The sequence below is a fragment of the Rhipicephalus microplus genome, chromosome 5 (genome assembly GCF_043290135.1).
Source record: "Rhipicephalus microplus isolate Deutch F79 chromosome 5, USDA_Rmic, whole genome shotgun sequence".
Taxonomy (NCBI): Eukaryota; Metazoa; Arthropoda; class Arachnida; order Ixodida; family Ixodidae; genus Rhipicephalus; species Rhipicephalus microplus.
In genome coordinates this window covers 155,106,240-155,128,414 of record NC_134704.1, presented here as the reverse complement: position 1 = coordinate 155,128,414, position 22,175 = coordinate 155,106,240, and the positions used below count along the sequence as shown (strand labels likewise).

Here is a 22,175-nt window from a genome sequence, read left to right as displayed (position 1 = left end):
AATTACGCGTTGGATGCTCTAACCACTGAGCTATCACAGCGGCCCTCCCTCCATCCACTTTTTTGGGTTTATCTGTGAATTTAGAAGTAGGAGCGACCATCAGCGCCATCTATAAGCCAAAACAACGTGTGTGAAAACACTCTTATGCGCATGTTTGGCGTCACGTAGCACGTGAACTTAATATGAGCGGGCAGCTGATTAATTGTCCCTCTTATACAACCTAAACACACCAAGTCTGCCAGTACGAGACCCTCGTTCAATGAAAATAAGGGAAAGAAGTGTATACCTAAGGGCTCGTTTTTCCGTGTTTTTAACACAATATAATGAGATATAACAGACAGTAATGCCAAGGATTGTACAGGGGAAGTTATTAAAATCAATGGAATATAAATAAGAAGAAAGAAAAGTGGATGAAAAAATTACCATCTGTGAGCAGGAATCGAACCTACGACCTCCGAATTACGCGTTCGATGCTCTAACCACTGAGCTATCACAGCGGCCCTCCCTCCATCCACTTTTTTGGGTTTATCTGTGAATTTAGAAGTAGGAGCGACAGTCAGCGCCATCTATAAGCCAAAACAACGAGTGTGAAAACACTCTTATGCGCATGTTTGGCGTCACGTAGCACGTGAACTTAATATGAGCGGGCAGCTGAATAATTGTCCCTCTTATACAACCTAAACACACCAAGTCTGCCAGTACGAGACCCTCGTTCAATGAAAATAAGGGAAAGAAGTGTATACCTAAGGGCTCGTTTTTCCGTGTTTTTAACACAATATTAATGAGATATAACAGACAGTAATGCCAAGGAATGTACAGGAGAAGTTATTAAAATCAATGGAATATAAATAAGAAGAAAGAAAAGTGGATGAAAAAATTACCATCTGTGAGCAGGAATCGAACCTACGACCTCCGAATTACGCGTTCGATGCTCTAACCACTGAGCTATCACAGCGGCCCTCCCTCCATCCACTCTTTTTGGTTTATCTGTGAATTTAGAAGTAGGAGCGACAGTCAGCGCCATCTATAAGCCAAAACAACGAGTGTGAAAACACTCTTATGCGCATGTTTGGCGTCACGTAGCACGTGAACTTAATATGAGCGGGCAGCTGATTCATTGTCCCTCTTATACAACCTAAACACACCAAGTCTGCCAGTACGAGACCCTCGTTCAATGAAAATAAGGGAAAGAAGTGTATACCTAAGGGCTTGTTTTTCCGTGTTTTTAACACAATAATAATGAGATATAACAAACAGTAATGCCAAGGAATGTACAGGGGAAGTTATTAAAGTCAATGGAATATAAATAAAAAGAAAGAAAAGTGGATGAAAAAATTACCATCTGTGAGCAGGAATCGAACCTACGACCTCCGGATTACGCGTTCGATGCTCTAACCACTGAGCTATCACAGCAGCCCTCCCTCCATCCACTTTTTTGGGTTTATCTGTGAATTTAGAAGTAGGAGCGACAGTCAGCGCCATCTATAAGCCAAAACAACGAGTGTGAAAACACTCTTATGCGCATGTTTGGCGTCACGTAGCACGTGAACTTAATATGAGCGGGCAGCTGATTAATTGTCCCTCTTATACAACCTAAACACACCAAGTCTGTCAGTACGAGACCCTCGTTCAATGAAAATAAAGGAAAGAAGTGTATACCTAAGGGCTCGTTTTTCCGTGTTTTTAACACAATATAATGAGATATAACAGACAGTAATGCCAAGGAATGTACAGGGGAAGTTATTAAAATCAATGGAAAATAAATAAGAAGAAAGAAAAGTGGATGAAAAAATTACCATCTGTGAGCAGGAATCGAACCTACGACCTCCGAATTACGCGTTCGATGCTCTAACCACTGAGCTATCACAGCGGCCCTCCCTCCATCCAATTTTTGGGTTTATCTGTGAATTTAGAAGTAGGAGCGACAGTCAGCGCCATCTATAAGCCAAAACAACGAGTGTGAAAACACTCTTATGCGCATGTTTGGCGTCACGTAGCACGTGAACTTAATATCAGCGGGCAGCTGATTAATTGTCCCTCTTATACAACCTAAACACACCAAGTCTGCCAGTACGAGACCCTCGTTCAATGAAAATAAGGGAAAGAAGTGTATACCTAAGGGCTCGTTTTTCCGTGTTTTTAACACAATAATAATGAGATATAACAGACAGTAATGCCAAGGAATGTACAGGGGAAGTTAATAAAATCAATGGAATATAAATAAGAAGAAAGAAAAGTGGATGAAAAAATTACCATCTGTGAGCAGGAATTGAACCTAGGACCTCCAAATTACGTGTTCGATGCTCTAACCACTGAGCTATCACAGCGGCCCTCCCTCCATCCACTTTTTTGGGTTTATCTGTGAATTTAGAAGTAGGAGCGACAATCAGCGCCATCTATAAGCCAAAACAACGAGTGTGAAAACACTCTTATGCGCATGTTTGGCGTCACGTAGCACGTGAACTTAATATGAGTGGGCAGCTGATTAATTGTCCCTCTTACACAAGCTAAACACACCAAGTCTGCCAGTACGAGACCCTCGTTCAATGAAAATAAGGGAAAGAAGTATATACCTAAGGGCTCGTTTTTCCGTGTTTTTAACACAATATAATGAGATATAACAGACAGTAATGCCAAGGAATGTACAGGAGAAGTTATTAAAATCAATGGAATATAAATAAGAAGAAAGAAAAGTGGATGAAAAAATTACCATCTGTGAGCAGGAATCGAACGTACGACCTCCGAATTACGCGTTCGATGCTCTAACCACTGAGCTATCACAGCGGCCCTCCCATCATCCACTTATTTGGGTTTATCTGCGAATTTAGAAGTAGGAGCGACAGTCAGCGCCATCTATAAGCCAAAACAACGAGTGTGAAAAAACACTGTTATGCGCATGTTTGGCGTCACGTAGCACGTGAACTTAATATGAGCGGGCAGCTGATTAATTGTCCCTCTTATACAACCTAAACACACCAAGTCTGCCAGTACGAGACCTTCGTTCAATGAAAATAAGGGAAAGAAGTGTATACCTAAGGGCTCGTTTTTCCGTGTTTTTAACACAATATTAATGAGATATAACAGACAGTAATGCCAAGGAATGTACAGGGGAAGTTATTGAAATCAATGGAATATAAATAAGAAGAAAGAAAAGTGGATGAAAAAATTACCATCTGTGAGGAGGAATCGAACCTACGACCTCCAAATTACGCGTTCGATGCTCTAACCACTGAGCTATCACAGCGGCCCTCCCTCCAGCCACTTTTTTGGGTTTATCTGTGAATTTAGAAGTAGGAGCGACAATCAGCGCCATCTATAAGCCAAAACAACGAGTGTGAAAACACTCTTATGCGCATGTTTGGCGTTACGTAGCACGTGAACTTAATATGAGCGGGCAGCTGATTAATTGTCCCTCTTATACAACCTAAACACACCAATTCTGCCAGTACGAGACCCTCGTTCAATGAAAATAAGGGAAAGAAGTGTATACCTAAGGGCTCGTTTTTCCGTGTTTTTAACACAATATAATGAGATATAACAGACAGTAATGCCAAGGAATGTACAGGGGAAGTTATTAAAATCAATGGAAAATAAATAAGAAGAAAGAAAAGTGGATGAAAAAATTACCATCTGTGAGCAGGAATCGAACCTACGACCTCCGAATTACGCGTTCGATGCTCTAACCACTGAGCTATCACAGCGGCCCTCCCTCCATCCAATTTTTGGGTTTATCTGTGAATTTAGAAGTAGGAGCGACAGTCAGCGCCATCTATAAGCCAAAACAACGAGTGTGAAAACACTCTTATGCGCATGTTTGGCGTCACGTAGCACGTGAACTTAATATCAGCGGGCAGCTGATTAATTGTCCCTCTTATACAACCTAAACACACCAAGTCTGCCAGTACGAGACCCTCGTTCAATGAAAATAAGGGAAAGAAGTGTATACCTAAGGGCTCGTTTTTCCGTGTTTTTAACACAATAATAATGAGATATAACAGACAGTAATGCCAAGGAATGTACAGGGGAAGTTAATAAAATCAATGGAATATAAATAAGAAGAAAGAAAAGTGGATGAAAAAATTACCATCTGTGAGCAGGAATTGAACCTAGGACCTCCAAATTACGCGTTCGATGCTCTAACCACTGAGCTATCACAGCGGCCCTCCCTCCATCCACTTTTTTGGGTTTATCTGTGAATTTAGAAGTAGGAGCGACAATCAGCGCCATCTATAAGCCAAAACAACGAGTGTGAAAACACTCTTATGCGCATGTTTGGCGTCACGTAGCACGTGAACTTAATATGAGTGGGCAGCTGATTAATTGTCCCTCTTACACAAGCTAAACACACCAAGTCTGCCAGTACGAGACCCTCGTTCAATGAAAATAAGGGAAAGAAGTATATACCTAAGGGCTCGTTTTTCCGTGTTTTTAACACAATATAATGAGATATAACAGACAGTAATGCCAAGGAATGTACAGGAGAAGTTATTAAAATCAATGGAATATAAATAAGAAGAAAGAAAAGTGGATGAAAAAATTACCATCTGTGAGCAGGAATCGAACGTACGACCTCCGAATTACGCGTTCGATGCTCTAACCACTGAGCTATCACAGCGGCCCTCCCATCATCCACTTATTTGGGTTTATCTGCGAATTTAGAAGTAGGAGCGACAGTCAGCGCCATCTATAAGCCAAAACAACGAGTGTGAAAAAACACTGTTATGCGCATGTTTGGCGTCACGTAGCACGTGAACTTAATATGAGCGGGCAGCTGATTAATTGTCCCTCTTATACAACCTAAACACACCAAGTCTGCCAGTACGAGACCTTCGTTCAATGAAAATAAGGGAAAGAAGTGTATACCTAAGGGCTCGTTTTTCCGTGTTTTTAACACAATAATAATGAGATATAACAGACAGTAATGCCAAGGAATGTACAAGGGAAGTTATTAAAATCAATGGAATATAAATAAGAAGAAAGAAAAGTGGATGAAAAAATTACCATCTGTGAGCAGGAATTGAACCTACGACCTCCAAATTACGCGTTCGATGCTCTAACCACTGAGCTATCACAGCGGCCCTCCCTCCATCCACTTTTTTGGGTTTATCTGTGAATTTAGAAGTAGGAGCGACAATCAGCGCCATCTATAAGCCAAAACAACGAGTGTGAAAACACTCTTATGCGCATGTTTGGCGTCACGTAGCACGTGAACTTAATATGAGCGGGCAGCTGATTAATTGTCCCTCTTATACAACCTAAACACACCAAGTCTGCCAGTACGAGACCTTCGTTCAATGAAAATAAGGGAAAGAAGTGTATACCTAAGGGCTCGTTTTTCCGTGTTTTTAACACAATATATTGAGATATAACAGACAGTAATGCCAAGGAATGTACAGGAGAAGTTATTAAAATCAATGGAATATAAATAAGAAGAAAGAAAAGTGGATGAAAAAATTACCATCTGTGAGCAGGAATCGAACCTACGACCTCCGAATTACGCGTTCGATGCTCTAACCACTGAGCTATCACAGCGGCCCTCCCTCCATCCACTTTTTTGGGTTTATCTGTGAATTTAGAAGTAGGAGCGACAGTCAGCGCCATCTATAAGCCAAAACAACGAGTGTGAAAACACTCTTATGCGCATGTTTGGCGTCACGTAGCACGTGAACTTAATATGAGCGGGCAGCTGATTAATTGTCCCTCTTATACAACCTAAACACACCAAGTCTGCCAGTACGAGACCTTCGTTCAATGAAAATAAGGGAAAGAAGTGTATACCTAAGGGCTCGTTTTTCGGTGTTTTTAACACAATATTAATGAGATATAACAGACAGTAATGCCAAGGAATGTACAGGGGAAGGTATTAAAATCAATGGAATATAAATAAGAAGAAAGAAAAGTGGATGAAAAAATTACCATCTGTGAGCAGGAATTGAACCTACGACCTCCGAATTACGCGTTCGATGCTCTAACCACTGAGCTATCACAGCGGCCCTCCCTCCATCCACTTTTTTGGGTTTATCTGTGAATTTAGAAGTAGGAGCGACAATCAGCGCCATCTATAAGCCAAAACAACGAGTGTGAAAACACTCTTATGCGCATGTTTGGCGTCACGTAGCACGTGAACTTAATATGAGCGGGCAGCTGATTAATTGTCCCTCTTATACAACCTAAACACACCAAGTCTGCCAGTACGAGACCCTCGTTCAATGAAAATAAGGGAAAGAAGTGTATTCCTAAGGGCTCGTTTTTCCGTGTTTTTAACACAATATAATGAGATATAACAGACAGTAATGCCAAGGAATGTACAGGAGAAGTTATTAAAATCAATGGAATATAAATAAGAAGAAAGAAAAGTGGATGAAAAAATTAACATCTGTGAGCAGGAATCGAACCTACGACCTCCGAATTACGCGTTCGATGCTCTAACCACTGAGCTATCACAGCGGCCCTCCCACCATCCACTTATTTGGGTTTATCTGTGAATTTAGAAGTAGGAGCGACAGTCAGCGCCATCTATAAGCCAAAACAACGAGTGTGAAAACACTCTTATGCGCATGTTTGGCGTCACGTAGCACGTGAACTTAATATGAGCGGGCAGCTGAATAATTGTCCCTCTTATACAACCTAAACACACCAAGTCTGCCAGTACGAGACCTTCGTTCAATGAAAATAAGGGAAAGAAGTGTATACCTAAGGGCTCGTTTTTCCGTGTTTTTAACACAATATTAATGAGATATAACAGACAGTAATGCCAAGGAATGTACAGGGGAAGTTATTGAAATCAATGGAATATAAATAAGAAGAAAGAAAAGTGGATGAAAAAATTACCATCTGTGAGCAGGAATCGAACCTACGACCTCCAAATTACGCGTTCGATGCTCTAACCACTGAGCTATCACAGCGGCCCTCCCTCCAGCCACTTTTTTGGGTTTATCTGTGAATTTAGAAGTAGGAGCGACAATCAGCGCCATCTATAAGCCAAAACAACGAGTGTGAAAACACTCTTATGCGCATGTTTGGCGTTACGTAGCACGTGAACTTAATATGAGCGGGCAGCTGATTAATTGTCCCTCTTATACAACCTAAACACACCAATTCTGCCAGTACGAGACCCTCGTTCAATGAAAATAAGGGAAAGAAGTGTATACCTAAGGGCTCGTTTTTCCGTGTTTTTAACACAATATAATGAGATATAACAGACAGTAATGCCAAGGAAAGTACAGGGGAAGTTATTAAAATCAATGGAAAATAAATAAGAAGAAAGAAAAGTGGATGAAAAAATTACCATCTGTGAGCAGGAATCGAACCTACGACCTCCGAATTACGCGTTCGATGCTCTAACCACTGAGCTATCACAGCGGCCCTCCCTCCATCCAATTTTTGGGTTTATCTGTGAATTTAGAAGTAGGAGCGACAGTCAGCGCCATCTATAAGCCAAAACAACGAGTGTGAAAACACTCTTATGCGCATGTTTGGCGTCACGTAGCACGTGAACTTAATATCAGCGGGCAGCTGATTAATTGTCCCTCTTATACAACCTAAACACACCAAGTCTGCCAGTACGAGACCCTCGTTCAATGAAAATAAGGGAAAGAAGTGTATACCTAAGGGCTCGTTTTTCCGTGTTTTTAACACAATAATAATGAGATATAACAGACAGTAATGCCAAGGAATGTACAGGGGAAGTTAATAAAATCAATGGAATATAAATAAGAAGAAAGAAAAGTGGATGAAAAAATTACCATCTGTGAGCAGGAATTGAACCTAGGACCTCCAAATTACGCGTTCGATGCTCTAACCACTGAGCTATCACAGCGGCCCTCCCTCCATCCACTTTTTTGGGTTTATCTGTGAATTTAGAAGTAGGAGCGACAATCAGCGCCATCTATAAGCCAAAACAACGAGTGTGAAAACACTCTTATGCGCATGTTTGGCGTCACGTAGCACGTGAACTTAATATGAGTGGGCAGCTGATTAATTGTCCCTCTTACACAAGCTAAACACACCAAGTCTGCCAGTACGAGACCCTCGTTCAATGAAAATAAGGGAAAGAAGTATATACCTAAGGGCTCGTTTTTCCGTGTTTTTAACACAATATAATGAGATATAACAGACAGTAATGCCAAGGAATGTACAGGAGAAGTTATTAAAATCAATGGAATATAAATAAGAAGAAAGAAAAGTGGATGAAAAAATTACCATCTGTGAGCAGGAATCGAACGTACGACCTCCGAATTACGCGTTCGATGCTCTAACCACTGAGCTATCACAGCGGCCCTCCCATCATCCACTTATTTGGGTTTATCTGCGAATTTAGAAGTAGGAGCGACAGTCAGCGCCATCTATAAGCCAAAACAACGAGTGTGAAAAAACACTGTTATGCGCATGTTTGGCGTCACGTAGCACGTGAACTTAATATGAGCGGGCAGCTGATTAATTGTCCCTCTTATACAACCTAAACACACCAAGTCTGCCAGTACGAGACCTTCGTTCAATGAAAATAAGGGAAAGAAGTGTATACCTAAGGGCTCGTTTTTCCGTGTTTTTAACACAATATTAATGAGATATAACAGACAGTAATGCCAAGGAATGTACAGGGGAAGTTATTGAAATCAATGGAATATAAATAAGAAGAAAGAAAAGTGGATGAAAAAATTACCATCTGTGAGGAGGAATCGAACCTACGACCTCCAAATTACGCGTTCGATGCTCTAACCACTGAGCTATCACAGCGGCCCTCCCTCCAGCCACTTTTTTGGGTTTATCTGTGAATTTAGAAGTAGGAGCGACAATCAGCGCCATCTATAAGCCAAAACAACGAGTGTGAAAACACTCTTATGCGCATGTTTGGCGTTACGTAGCACGTGAACTTAATATGAGCGGGCAGCTGATTAATTGTCCCTCTTATACAACCTAAACACACCAATTCTGCCAGTACGAGACCCTCGTTCAATGAAAATAAGGGAAAGAAGTGTATACCTAAGGGCTCGTTTTTCCGTGTTTTTAACACAATATAATGAGATATAACAGACAGTAATGCCAAGGAATGTACAGGGGAAGTTATTAAAATCAATGGAAAATAAATAAGAAGAAAGAAAAGTGGATGAAAAAATTACCATCTGTGAGCAGGAATCGAACCTACGACCTCCGAATTACGCGTTCGATACTCTAACCACTGAGCTATCACAGCGGCCCTCCCTCCATCCACTTTTTTGGGTTTATCTGTGAATTTAGAAGTAGGAGCGACAGTCAGCGCCATCTATAAGCCAAAACAACGAGTGTGAAAACACTCTTATGCGCATGTTTGGCGTCACGTAGCACGTGAACTTAATATCAGCGGGCAGCTGATTAATTGTCCCTCTTATACAACCTAAACACACCAAGTCTGCCAGTACGAGACCCTCGTTCAATGAAAATAAGGGAAAGAAGTGTATACCTAAGGGCTCGTTTTTCCGTGTTTTTAACACAATATAATGAGATATAACAGACAGTAATGCCAAGGAATGTACAGGAGAAGTTATTAAAATCAATGGAATATAAATAAGAAGAAAGAAAAGTGGATGAAAAAATTAACATCTGTGAGCAGGAATCGAACCTACGACCTCCGAATTACGCGTTCGATGCTCTAACCACTGAGCTATCACAGCGGCCCTCCCACCATCCACTTATTTGGGTTTATCTGTGAATTTAGAAGTAGGAGCGACAGTCAGCGCCATCTATAAGCCAAAACAACGAGTGTGAAAACACTCTTATGTGCATGTTTGGCGTCACGTAGCACGTGAACCTAATATGAGCGGGCAGCTGATTAATTGTCCCTCTTATACAACCTAAACATACCAAGTCTGCCAGTACGAGACCCTCGTTCAATGAAAATAAAGGAAAGAAGTGTATACCTAAGGGCTCGTTTTTCCGTGTTTTTAACACAATAATTATGAGATATAACAGACAGTAATGCCAAGGAATGTACAGGGCAAGTTATTAAAATCAATGGAATATAAATAAGAAGAAAGAAAAGTGGATGAAAAAATTACCATCTGTTAGCAGGAATCGAACCTACGACCTCCGAATTACGCGTTCGATGCTCTAACCACTGAGCTATCACAGCGGCCCTCCCTCCATCCACTTTTTTGGGTTTATCTGTGAATTTAGAAGTAGGAGCGACAGTCAGCGCCATCTATAAGCCAAAACAACGAGTGTGAAAACACTCTTATGCGCATGTTTGGCGTCACGTAGCACGTGAACTTAATATGAGCGGGCAGCTGAATAATTGTCCCTCTTATACAACCTAAACACACCAAGTCTGCCAGTACGAGACCCTCGTTCAATGAAAATAAGAGAAAGAAGTGTATACCTAAGGGCTCGTTTTTCCGTGTTTTTAACACAATATAATGAGATATAACAGACAGTAATGCCAAGGATTGTACAGGGGAAGTTATTAAAATCAATGGAATATAAATAAGAAGAAAGAAAAGTGGATGAAAAAATTACCATCTGTGAGCAGGAATCGAACCTACGACCTCCGAATTACGCGTTCGATGCTCTAACCACTGAGCTATCACAGCGGCCCTCCCTCCATCCACTTTTTTGGGTTTATCTGTGAATTTAGAAGTAGCAGCGACAGTCAGCGCCATCTATAAGCCAAAACAACGAGTGTGAAAACACTCTTATGCGCATGTTTGGCGTCACGTAGCACGTGAACTTAATATGAGCGGGCAGCTGATTAATTGTCCCTCTTATACAACCTAAACACACCAAGTCTGCCAGTACGAGACCTTCGTTCAATGAAAATAAGGGAAATAAGTGTATACCTAAGGGCTCGTTTTTCCGTGTTTTTAACACAATATTAATGAGATATAACAGACAGTAATGCCAAGGAATGTACAGGGGAAGTTATTGAAATCAATGGAATATAAATAAGAAGAAAGAAAAGTGGATGAAAAAATTACCATCTGTGAGCAGGAATCGAACCTACGACCTCCGAATTACGCGTTCGATGCTCTAACCACTGAGCTATCACAGCGGCCCTCCCTCCATCCACTTTTTTGGGTTTATCTGTGAATTTAGAAGTAGGAGCGACAGTCAGCGCCATCTATAAGCCAAAACAACGAGTGTGAAAAAACACTGTTATGCGCATGTTTGGCGTCACGTAGCACGTGAACTTAATATGAGCGGGCAGCTGATTAATTGTCCCTCTTATACAACCTAAACACACCAAGTCTGCCAGTACGAGACCTTCGTTCAATGAAAATAAGGGAAAGAAGTGTATACCTAAGGGCTCGTTTTTCCGTGTTTTTAACACAATATTAATGAGATATAACAGACAGTAATGCCAAGGAATGTACAGGGGAAGTTATTGAAATCAATGGAATATAAATAAGAAGAAAGAAAAGTGGATGAAAAAATTACCATCTGTGAGCAGGAATCGAACCTACGACCTCCAAATTACGCGTTCGATGCTCTAACCACTGAGCTATCACAGCGGCCCTCCCTCCAGCCACTTTTTTGGGTTTATCTGTGAATTTAGAAGTAGGAGCGACAATCAGCGCCATCTATAAGCCAAAACAACGAGTGTGAAAACACTCTTATGCGCATGTTTGGCGTTACGTAGCACGTGAACTTAATATGAGCGGGCAGCTGATTAATTGTCCCTCTTATACAACCTAAACACACCAATTCTGCCAGTACGAGACCCTCGTTCAATGAAAATAAGGGAAAGAAGTGTATACCTAAGGGCTCGTTTTTCCGTGTTTTTAACACAATATAATGAGATATAACAGACAGTAATGCCAAGGAATGTACAGGGGAAGTTATTAAAATCAATGGAAAATAAATAAGAAGAAAGAAAAGTGGATGAAAAAATTACCATCTGTGAGCAGGAATCGAACCTACGACCTCCGAATTACGCGTTCGATGCTCTAACCACTGAGCTATCACAGCGGCCCTCCCTCCATCCAATTTTTGGGTTTATCTGTGAATTTAGAAGTAGGAGCGACAGTCAGCGCCATCTATAAGCCAAAACAACGAGTGTGAAAACACTCTTATGCGCATGTTTGGCGTCACGTAGCACGTGAACTTAATATCAGCGGGCAGCTGATTAATTGTCCCTCTTATACAACCTAAACACACCAAGTCTGCCAGTACGAGACCCTCGTTCAATGAAAATAAGGGAAAGAAGTGTATACCTAAGGGCTCGTTTTTCCGTGTTTTTAACACAATAATAATGAGATATAACAGACAGTAATGCCAAGGAATGTACAGGGGAAGTTAATAAAATCAATGGAATATAAATAAGAAGAAAGAAAAGTGGATGAAAAAATTACCATCTGTGAGCAGGAATTGAACCTAGGACCTCCAAATTACGCGTTCGATGCTCTAACCACTGAGCTATCACAGCGGCCCTCCCTCCATCCACTTTTTTGGGTTTATCTGTGAATTTAGAAGTAGGAGCGACAATCAGCGCCATCTATAAGCCAAAACAACGAGTGTGAAAACACTCTTATGCGCATGTTTGGCGTCACGTAGCACGTGAACTTAATATGAGTGGGCAGCTGATTAATTGTCCCTCTTACACAAGCTAAACACACCAAGTCTGCCAGTACAAGACCCTCGTTCAATGAAAATAAGGGAAAGAAGTATATACCTAAGGGCTCGTTTTTCCGTGTTTTTAACACAATATAATGAGATATAACAGACAGTAATGCCAAGGAATGTACAGGAGAAGTTATTAAAATCAATGGAATATAAATAAGAAGAAAGAAAAGTGGATGAAAAAATTACCATCTGTGAGCAGGAATCGAACGTACGACCTCCGAATTACGCGTTCGATGCTCTAACCACTGAGCTATCACAGCGGCCCTCCCATCATCCACTTATTTGGGTTTATCTGCGAATTTAGAAGTAGGAGCGACAGTCAGCGCCATCTATAAGCCAAAACAACGAGTGTGAAAAAACACTGTTATGCGCATGTTTGGCGTCACGTAGCACGTGAACTTAATATGAGCGGGCAGCTGATTAATTGTCCCTCTTATACAACCTAAACACACCAAGTCTGCCAGTACGAGACCTTCGTTCAATGAAAATAAGAGAAAGAAGTGTATACCTAAGGGCTCGTTTTTCCGTGTTTTTAACACAATATTAATGAGATATAACAGACAGTAATGCCAAGGAATGTACAGGGGAAGTTATTGAAATCAATGGAATATAAATAAGAAGAAAGAAAAGTGGATGAAAAAATTACCATCTGTGAGGAGGAATCGAACCTACGACCTCCAAATTACGCGTTCGATGCTCTAACCACTGAGCTATCACAGCGGCCCTCCCTCCAGCCACTTTTTTGGGTTTATCTGTGAATTTAGAAGTAGGAGCGACAATCAGCGCCATCTATAAGCCAAAACAACGAGTGTGAAAACACTCTTATGCGCATGTTTGGCGTTACGTAGCACGTGAACTTAATATGAGCGGGCAGCTGATTAATTGTCCCTCTTATACAACCTAAACACACCAATTCTGCCAGTACGAGACCCTCGTTCAATGAAAATAAGGGAAAGAAGTGTATACCTAAGGGCTCGTTTTTCCGTGTTTTTAACACAATATAATGAGATATAACAGACAGTAATGCCAAGGAATGTACAGGGGAAGTTATTAAAATCAATGGAAAATAAATAAGAAGAAAGAAAAGTGGATGAAAAAATTACCATCTGTGAGCAGGAATCGAACCTACGACCTCCGAATTACGCGTTCGATACTCTAACCACTGAGCTATCACAGCGGCCCTCCCTCCATCCACTTTTTTGGGTTTATCTGTGAATTTAGAAGTAGGAGCGACAGTCAGCGCCATCTATAAGCCAAAACAACGAGTGTGAAAACACTCTTATGCGCATGTTTGGCGTCACGTAGCACGTGAACTTAATATCAGCGGGCAGCTGATTAATTGTCCCTCTTATACAACCTAAACACACCAAGTCTGCCAGTACGAGACCCTCGTTCAATGAAAATAAGGGAAAGAAGTGTATACCTAAGGGCTCGTTTTTCCGTGTTTTTAACACAATATTAATGTGATATAACAGACAGTAATGCCAAGGAATGTACAGGGGAAGTTATTAAAATCAATGGAATATAAATAAGAAGAAAGAAAAGTGGATGAAAAAATTACCATCTGTGAGCAGGAATCGAACCTACGACCTCCGAATTGCGCGTTCGATGCTCTAACCACTGAGCTATCACAGCGGCCCTCCCTCCATCCACTTTTTTGGGTTTATCTGTGAATTTAGAAGTAGGAGCGACAGTCAGCGCCATTTATAAGCCAAAACAACGAGTGTTAAAACACTCTTATGCGCATGTTTGGCGTCACGTAGCACGTGAACTTAATATGAGCGGGCAGCTGATTAATTGTCCCTCTTATACAACCTAAACACACCAAGTCTGCCAGTACGAGACCCTCGTTCAATGAAAATAAGGGAAAGAAGTGTATACCTAAGGGCTCGTTTTTCCGTGTTTTTAACACAATAATAATGAGATATAACAGACAGTAATGCCAAGGAATGTACAGGGGAAGTTATTAAAATCAATGGAATATAAATAAGAAGAAAGAAAAGTGGATGAAAAAATTACCATCTGTGAGCAGGAATCGAACCTACGACCTCCGAATTACGCGTTCGATGCTCTAACCACTGAGCTATCACAGCGGCCCTCCCTCCATCCACTTTTTTGGGTTTATCTGTGAATTTAGAAGTAGGAGCGACAGTCAGCGCCATCTATAAGCCAAAACAACGAGTGTGAAAACACTCTTATGCGCATGTTTGGCGTCACGTAGCACGTGAACTTAATATGAGCGGGCAGCTGATTAATTGTCCCTCTTATACAACCTAAACACACCAAGTCTGCCAGTACGAGACCTTCGTTCAATGAAAATAAGGGAAAGAAGTGTATACCTAAGGGCTCGTTTTTCCGTGTTTTTAACACAATAATAATGAGATATAACAGACAGTAATGCCAAGGAATGTACAGGGGAAGTTAATAAAATCAATGGAATATAAATAAGAAGAAAGAAAAGTGGATGAAAAAATTACCATCTGTGAGCAGGAATTGAACCTAGGACCTCCAAATTACGCGTTCGATGCTCTAACCACTGAGCTATCACAGCGGCCCTCCCTCCATCCACTTTTTTTGGGTTTATCTGTGAATTTAGAAGTAGGAGCGACAATCAGCGCCATCTATAAGCCAAAACAACGAGTGTGAAAACACTCTTATGCGCATGTTTGGCGTCACGTAGCACGTGAACTTAATATGAGTGGGCAGCTGATTAATTGTCCCTCTTATACAACCTAAACACACCAAGTCTGCCAGTACGAGACCCTCGTTCAATGAAAATAAGGGAAAGAAGTATATACCTAAGGGCTCGTTTTTCCGTGTATTTAACACAATATAATGAGATATAACAGACAGTAATGCCAAGGAATGTACAGGAGAAGCTATTAAAATCAATGGAATATAAATAAGAAGAAAGAAAAGTGGATGAAAAAATTACCATCTGTGAGCAGGAATCGAACGTACGACCTCCGAATTACGCGTTCGATGCTCTAACCACTGAGCTATCACAGCGGCCCTCCCATCATCCACTTATTTGGGTTTATCTGTGAATTTAGAAGTAGGAGCGACAGTCAGCGCCATCTATAAGCCAAAACAACGAGTGTGAAAACACTCTTATGTGCATGTTTGGCGTCACGTAGCACGTGAACTTAATATGAGCGGGCAGCTGATTAATTGTCCCTCTTATACAACCTAAACACACCAAGTCTGCCAGTACGAGACCCTCGTTCAATGAAAATAAAGGAAAGAAGTGTATACCTAAGGGCTCGGTTTTCCGTGTTTTTAACACAATATTAATGAGATATAACAGACAGTAATGCCAAGGAATGTACAGGGCAAGTTATTAAAATCAATGGAATATAAATAAGAAGAAAGAAAAGTGGATGAAAAAATTACCTTCTGTGAGCAGGAATCGAACCTACGACCTCCGAATTACGCGTTCGATGCTCTAACCACTGAGCTATCACAGCGGCCCTCCCTCCATCCACTTTTTTGGGTTTATCTGTGAATTTAGAAGTAGGAGCGACAGTCAGCGCCATCTATAAGCCAAAACAACGAGTGTGAAAACACTCTTATGCGCATGTTTGGCGTCACGTAGCACGTGAACTTAATATGAGCGGGCAGCTGTATAATTGTCCATCTTATACAACCTAAACACACCAAGTCTGCCAATACGAGACCCTCGTTCAATGAAAATAAGGGAAAGAAGTGTATACCTAAGGGCTCGTTTTTCCGTGTTTTTAACACAATATTAATGAGATATAACAGACAGTAATGCCAAGGAATGTACAGGGGAAGTTATTAAAATCAATGGAATATAAATAAGAAGAAAGAAAAGTGGATGAAAAAATTACCATCTGTGAGCAGGAATCGAACCTACGACCTCCAAATTACGTTTTCGATGCTCTAACCACTGAGCTATCACAGCGGCCCTCCCTCCATCCACTTTTTTGGGTTTATCTGTGAATTTAGAAGTAGGAGCGACAATCAGCGCCATCTATAAGCCAAAACAACGAGTGTGAAAACACTCTTATGCGCATGTTTGGCGTTACGTAGCACGTGAACTTAATATGAGTGGGCAGCTGATTAATTGTCCCTCTTATACAACCTAAACACACCAATTCTGCCAGTACGAGACCCTCGTTCAATGAAAATAAGGGAAAGAAGTGTATACCTAAGAACTCGTTTTTCCGTGTTTTTAACACAATATAATGAGATATAACAGACAGTAATGCCAAGGAATGTACAGGGGAAGTTATTAAAATCAATGGAATATAAATAAGAAGAAAGAAAAGTGGATGAAAAAATTACCATCTGTGAGCAGGAATCGAACCTACGACCTCCGAATTACGCGTTCGATGCTCTAACCACTGAGCTATCACAGCGGCCCTCCCTCCATCCACTTTTTTGGGTTTATCTGTGAATTTAGAAGTAGGCGCGACAGTCAGCGCCATCTATAAGCCAAAACAACGAGTGTGAAAACACTCTTATGCGCATGTTTGGCGTCACGTAGCACGTGAACCTATTATGAGCGGGCAGCTGATTAATTGTCCCTCTTATACAACCTAAACACACCAAGTCTGCCAGTACGAGACCCTCGTTCAATGAAAATAAGGGAAAGAAGTGTATACCTAAGGGCTCGTTTTTCCGTGTTTTTAACACAATATTAATGTGATATAACAGACAGTAATGCCAAGGAATGTACAGGGGAAGTTATTAAAATCAATGGAATATAAATAAGAAGAAAGAAAAGTGGATGAAAAAATTACCATCTGTGAGCAGGAATCGAACCTACGACCTCCGAATTAGGCGTTCGATGCTCTAACCACTGAGCTATCACAGCGGCCCTCCCTCCATCCACTTTTTTGGGTTTATCTGTGAATTTAGAAGTAGGAGCGACAGTCAGCGCCATTTATAAGCCAAAACAACGAGTGTTAAAACACTCTTATGCGTATGTTTGGCGTCACGTAGCACGTGAACCTAATATGAGTGGGCAGCTGATTAATTGTCCCTCTTATACAACCTAAACACACCAAGTCTGCCAGTACGAGACCCTCGTTCAATGAAAATAAGGGAAAGAAGTGTATACCTAAGGGCTCGTTTTTCCGTGTTTTTAACACAATAATAATGAGATATAACAGACAGTAATGCCAAGGAATGTACAGGGGAAGTTAATAAAATCAATGGAATATAAATAAGAAGAAAGAAAAGTGGATGAAAAAATTACCATCTGTGAGCAGGAATTGAACCTACGACCTCCAAATTACGCGTTCGATGCTCTAACCACTGAGCTATCACAGCGGCCCTCCCTCCATCCACTTTTTTGGGTTTATCTGTGAATTTAGAAGTAGGAGCGACAATCAGCGCCATCTATAAGCCAAAACAACGAGTGTGAAAACACTCTTATGCGCATGTTTGGCGTCACGTAGCACGTGAACCTAATATGAGTGGGCAGCTGAATAATTGTCCCTCTTATACAACCTAAACACACCAAGTCTGCCAGTACGAGACCCTCGTTCAGTGAAAATAAGGGAAAGAAGTGTATACCTAAGGGCTCGTTTTTCCGTGTTTTTAACACAATATAATGAGATATAACAGACAGTAATGCCAAGGAATGTACAGGAGAAGTTATTAAAATCAATGGAATATAAATAAGAAGAAAGAAAAGTGGATGAAAAAATTACCATCTGTGAGCAGGAATCGAACCTACGACCTCCGAATTACGCGTTCGATGCTCTAACCACTGAGCTATCACAGCGGCCCTCCCACCATCCACTTATTTGGGTTTATCTGTGAATTTAGAAGTAGGAGCGACAGTCAGCGCCATCTATAAGCCAAAACAACGAGTGTGAAAACACTCTTATGCGCATGTTTGGCGTCACGTAGCACGTGAACTTAATATGAGCGGGCAGCTGTATGATTGTCCATCTTATACAACCTAAACACACCAAGTCTTCCAGTACGAGACCCTCGTTCAATGAAAATAAGGGAAAGAAGTGTATACCTAAGGGCTCGTTTTTCCGTGTTTTTAACACAATATTAATGAGATATAACAGACAGTAATGCCAAGGAATGTACAGGGGAAGTTATTAAAATCAATGGAATATAAATATGAAGAAAGAAAAGTGGATAAGAGTGTTTTCACACTCGTTGTTTTGGCTTATAGATGGCGCTGACTGTCGCTCCTACTTCTAAATTCACAGATAAACCCAAAAAAGTGGATGGAGGGAGGGCCGCTGTGATAGCTCAGTGGTTAGAGCATCGAACGCGTAATTCGGAGGTCGTAGGTTTGATTCCTGCTCACAGATGGTAATTTTTTCATCCACTTTTCTTTCTTCTTATTTATATTCCATTGATTTTAATAACTTCCCCTGTACATTCCTTGGCATTACTCTCTGTTATATCTCATTATTATTGTGTTAAAAACACGGAAAAACGAGCCCTTAGGTATACACTTCTTTCCCTTAATTTCATTGAACGAGGGTCTCGTACTGGCAGCCTGGGTGTGTTTAGCTTGTGTAAGAGGGACAATTAATCAGCTGCCCGCTCATATTAAGTTCACGTGCTACGTGACGCCAAACATGCGCATAAGAGTGTTTTCACACTCGTTGTTTTGGCTTATAGATGGCGCTGACTGTCGCTCCTACTTCTAAATTCACAGATAAACCCAAAAAAGTGGATGGAGGGAGGGCCGCTGTGATAGCTCAGTGGTTAGAGCACCGAACGCGTAATTCGGAGGTCGTAGGTTCGATTCCTGCTCACAGATGGCAATTTTTTCATCCACTTTTCTTTCTTCTTATTTATATTCCATTGATTTTAATAACTTCCCCTGTACATTCCTTGGCATTACTGTCTGTTATATCTCATTAATATTGTGTTAAAAACACGGAAAAACGAGCCCTTAGGTATACACTTCTTTCCCTTATTTTCATTGAACGAGGGTCTCGTACTGGCAGACTTGGTGTGTTTAGGTTGTATAAGAGGGACAATTAATCAGCTGCCCGCTCATATTAAGTTCACGTGCTACGTGACGCCAAACATGCGCATAAGAGTGTTTTCACACTCGTTGTTTTGGCTTATAGATGGCGCTGACTGTCGCTCCTACTTCTAAATTCACAGATAAACCCAAAAAAGTGGATGGAGGGAGGGCCGCTGTGATAGCTCAGTGGTTCGAGCATCGAACGCGTAATTCGGAGGTCGTAGGTTCGATTCCTGCTCACAGATGGTCATTTTTTCATCCACTTTTCTTTCTTCTTATTTATCTTCCATTGATTTTAATAACTTCCCCTGTACATTCCTTCGCATTACTGTCTGTTATATCTCATTAATATTGTGTTAAAAACACGGAAAAACGAGCCCTTAGGTATACACTTCTTTCCCCTATTTATATATATATATATATCACAAAGTCATTACACCAGCTGCGCCACAATGAAAATTACCACGACAAGTAATGCTGCCTATATCACGAAAATCTCTGTGAAAGTCTCTGGGACGATGACAAACTCCTTATTTACGTAACCAGCAAAGAGGCAGTGCTTGTTAGCATTTCACATGTTATATATATCCTGTAACGTCAGACCCCTGTTTACCTGTCACGTTGACGTCATCTTATCGATGTTGAAACCAAAATTACTGCTTCAAGGAAGCGGTATATATAATATTTATTCAACGCATTCTCAAGCAGCTGTGTTTTTAGGGCTCTCGACAAGTACATTTTAATTGCAAAGTAAGAAACGCAATATCAATAAAATTCATGTCTGTACACTTTTAAGAGTCACACATTTTTTGGGGTTTCAAGTTTTCTTAGCCCCAGCAATGATCTCGGTGTGAGCAACATTTCGTCTTCATTCTCGCAGATAACCTGGCTGTGCATAAGCACCTCTATGGAGGCGTTTTCATTGTGGACTGCCTACCGAAGACCGAGACTGCAAAAGTTAACAGGCCAGCACTGGCTCGTTCTCTGGCATGTCAGTAAAGTGATGTTTGAAAAATCAATAATAAATATTGGTTGCTACATAAGTGAATGCATTTCTACCTGTAGGACCACTGTGATTGAAGCAGTGCCGAGTGGTATGGGTGTTGTAGGTTGCTTCCTTCCCAAAGCGTTCACTCGTCAAGGTGTCTACAGGTAATAGTTTATGTCTGCACTTAGGAAGCTTGCTTTTACATAAATTAGGCTCAGTAAATGAAACCAGCAACATGTCAGTTCCACATAACTCAAGAGATGCAGATTTATCTCAGCTTTTTTTATATATATATCATGATTGTTATAGCGTAATCCACAGGTCACTCCTCTCGTGTAGAACTGTGAGGTAGCCTTCTCACTATATATATATATATATATATATATATATATATATGTTTGTGTGTGTGTGTATATATATATTTTGTAAAGATGATTTATTGCACTCGAACTGTTGGCTGAATGCACACAGTTTTGATTCGAGCCCAGTCCGCTAACTCATGCCTCTGCGGCACACACGATGCTGCTGTCCTTGCGTCTATCTACTTCCTCTTCATAACAACGGGCCCCCACAGAAAAATCAGCCAACCTGGGACTTAGTCATCTTCAGGGTTTGTAGAAGCGCAATAATGCTTGAGTTTTTGAACGTGTATGACCTCAAGGTTACGACGTCGCATATCAGCAGGTGGTGTTAGAGACTCACTCAATCAGGTAGTTGACTAGAGAAGTCTGTTCGAGGACGCGGTAAGGTCCATCATACTTTAGAAAAGTTTGGTAGAAAGTTTTGGTGTGCGATGCGGAACTAACAGTGACACTAGGTCATCGGGCAGAAACACGGGAGTCGAGTCGTGGGCATCGTGAGTGGCCTTGTGGTGGTTGTGGTCATCTGAACTAAAGCGGCGGGCCAGCTGGTGACATTCTTCAGCGTGTCTGCTGGCATTCGACATAGGCGGACATTCGGAGACATCTGGTCGATAAGGCATAATGGTGTCAATCGTGTGCGTAGGGTGGTGGCCGTAAAGGAGGTAAAAAGGGGAAAACCTGGTTGTGGCTTGCGTCGCGGTATAATAGGCGTAGGTTATGAACGGCAGAACCAGTCTCAATCAGAGTGATAAGGCGTGACGTACATAGCAAGCATGTCCCCAAGAGTTCGAATAAAGTGTTTCGTAGGGTCATTAATCTGCTTATGGTAAGCAGTGCATGCGCGATGAACAATAGTGCAGTCATCAAGCAATTTTTCGATGACTTCGAATAAGAAGGTGCGGCCTTGGTCACTGAGCAATTCTTGAGGGCCTCAGTGACGCAGCACAAAGCTGTTCAGTATGAAAGTGGCGACCTCTTGTTCTGTAGCAGCCTCGAGAGCAGCAGTCTCCGCTTAGCGAGTAAAGTGGTCCACTGCCACCATTATACCCCGGTTTCTGGCACGAGTCATGAAAAGGGGCCCATAAATATCAATGCCGACACAATCGAAGGGTTGGGACGGGCATTGCGTAGGCTGTAGTTCTCCGGCGGAGATGTGCGGGGGAGACTTGCAGCACTGGAATTCATGGCAAGAGCGGACGAAGTTGCGAACGAAAATATACATACCACGCCAGTAGTGTCGGTGCTGAATGTTTTC

At 41.4% G+C, this 22,175-nt stretch overlaps 1 protein-coding gene and 2 non-coding genes across 10 annotated transcripts in view; 1 reads left to right on the top strand and 2 right to left on the bottom strand.

The window, feature by feature from the left end:
- Window positions 1-20,613, top strand: part of LOC119182165 (luciferin 4-monooxygenase) — a 168,863-nt gene extending 148,250 nt beyond the window's left edge. For all 8 annotated transcript variants that reach the window (XM_075896095.1, XM_075896094.1, XM_075896096.1 and 5 more), the window contains one exon: window positions 20,451-20,613. In XM_075896095.1, coding sequence (XP_075752210.1) covers window positions 20,451-20,569 — 119 coding nt within the window. In that variant the 3' untranslated portion in view covers window positions 20,570-20,613. The remainder of the gene's footprint in view (window positions 1-20,450) is intronic.
- TRNAA-CGC (transfer RNA alanine (anticodon CGC)) lies at window positions 14,157-14,229 on the bottom strand. Its single transcript has one exon. It is a non-coding gene; the product is annotated as a tRNA-Ala (tRNA).
- On the bottom strand, window positions 17,362-17,434 carry TRNAR-CCU (transfer RNA arginine (anticodon CCU)). The gene has a single exon. It is a non-coding gene; the product is annotated as a tRNA-Arg (tRNA).
- Window positions 20,614-22,175: the final 1,562 nt, after the last annotated feature.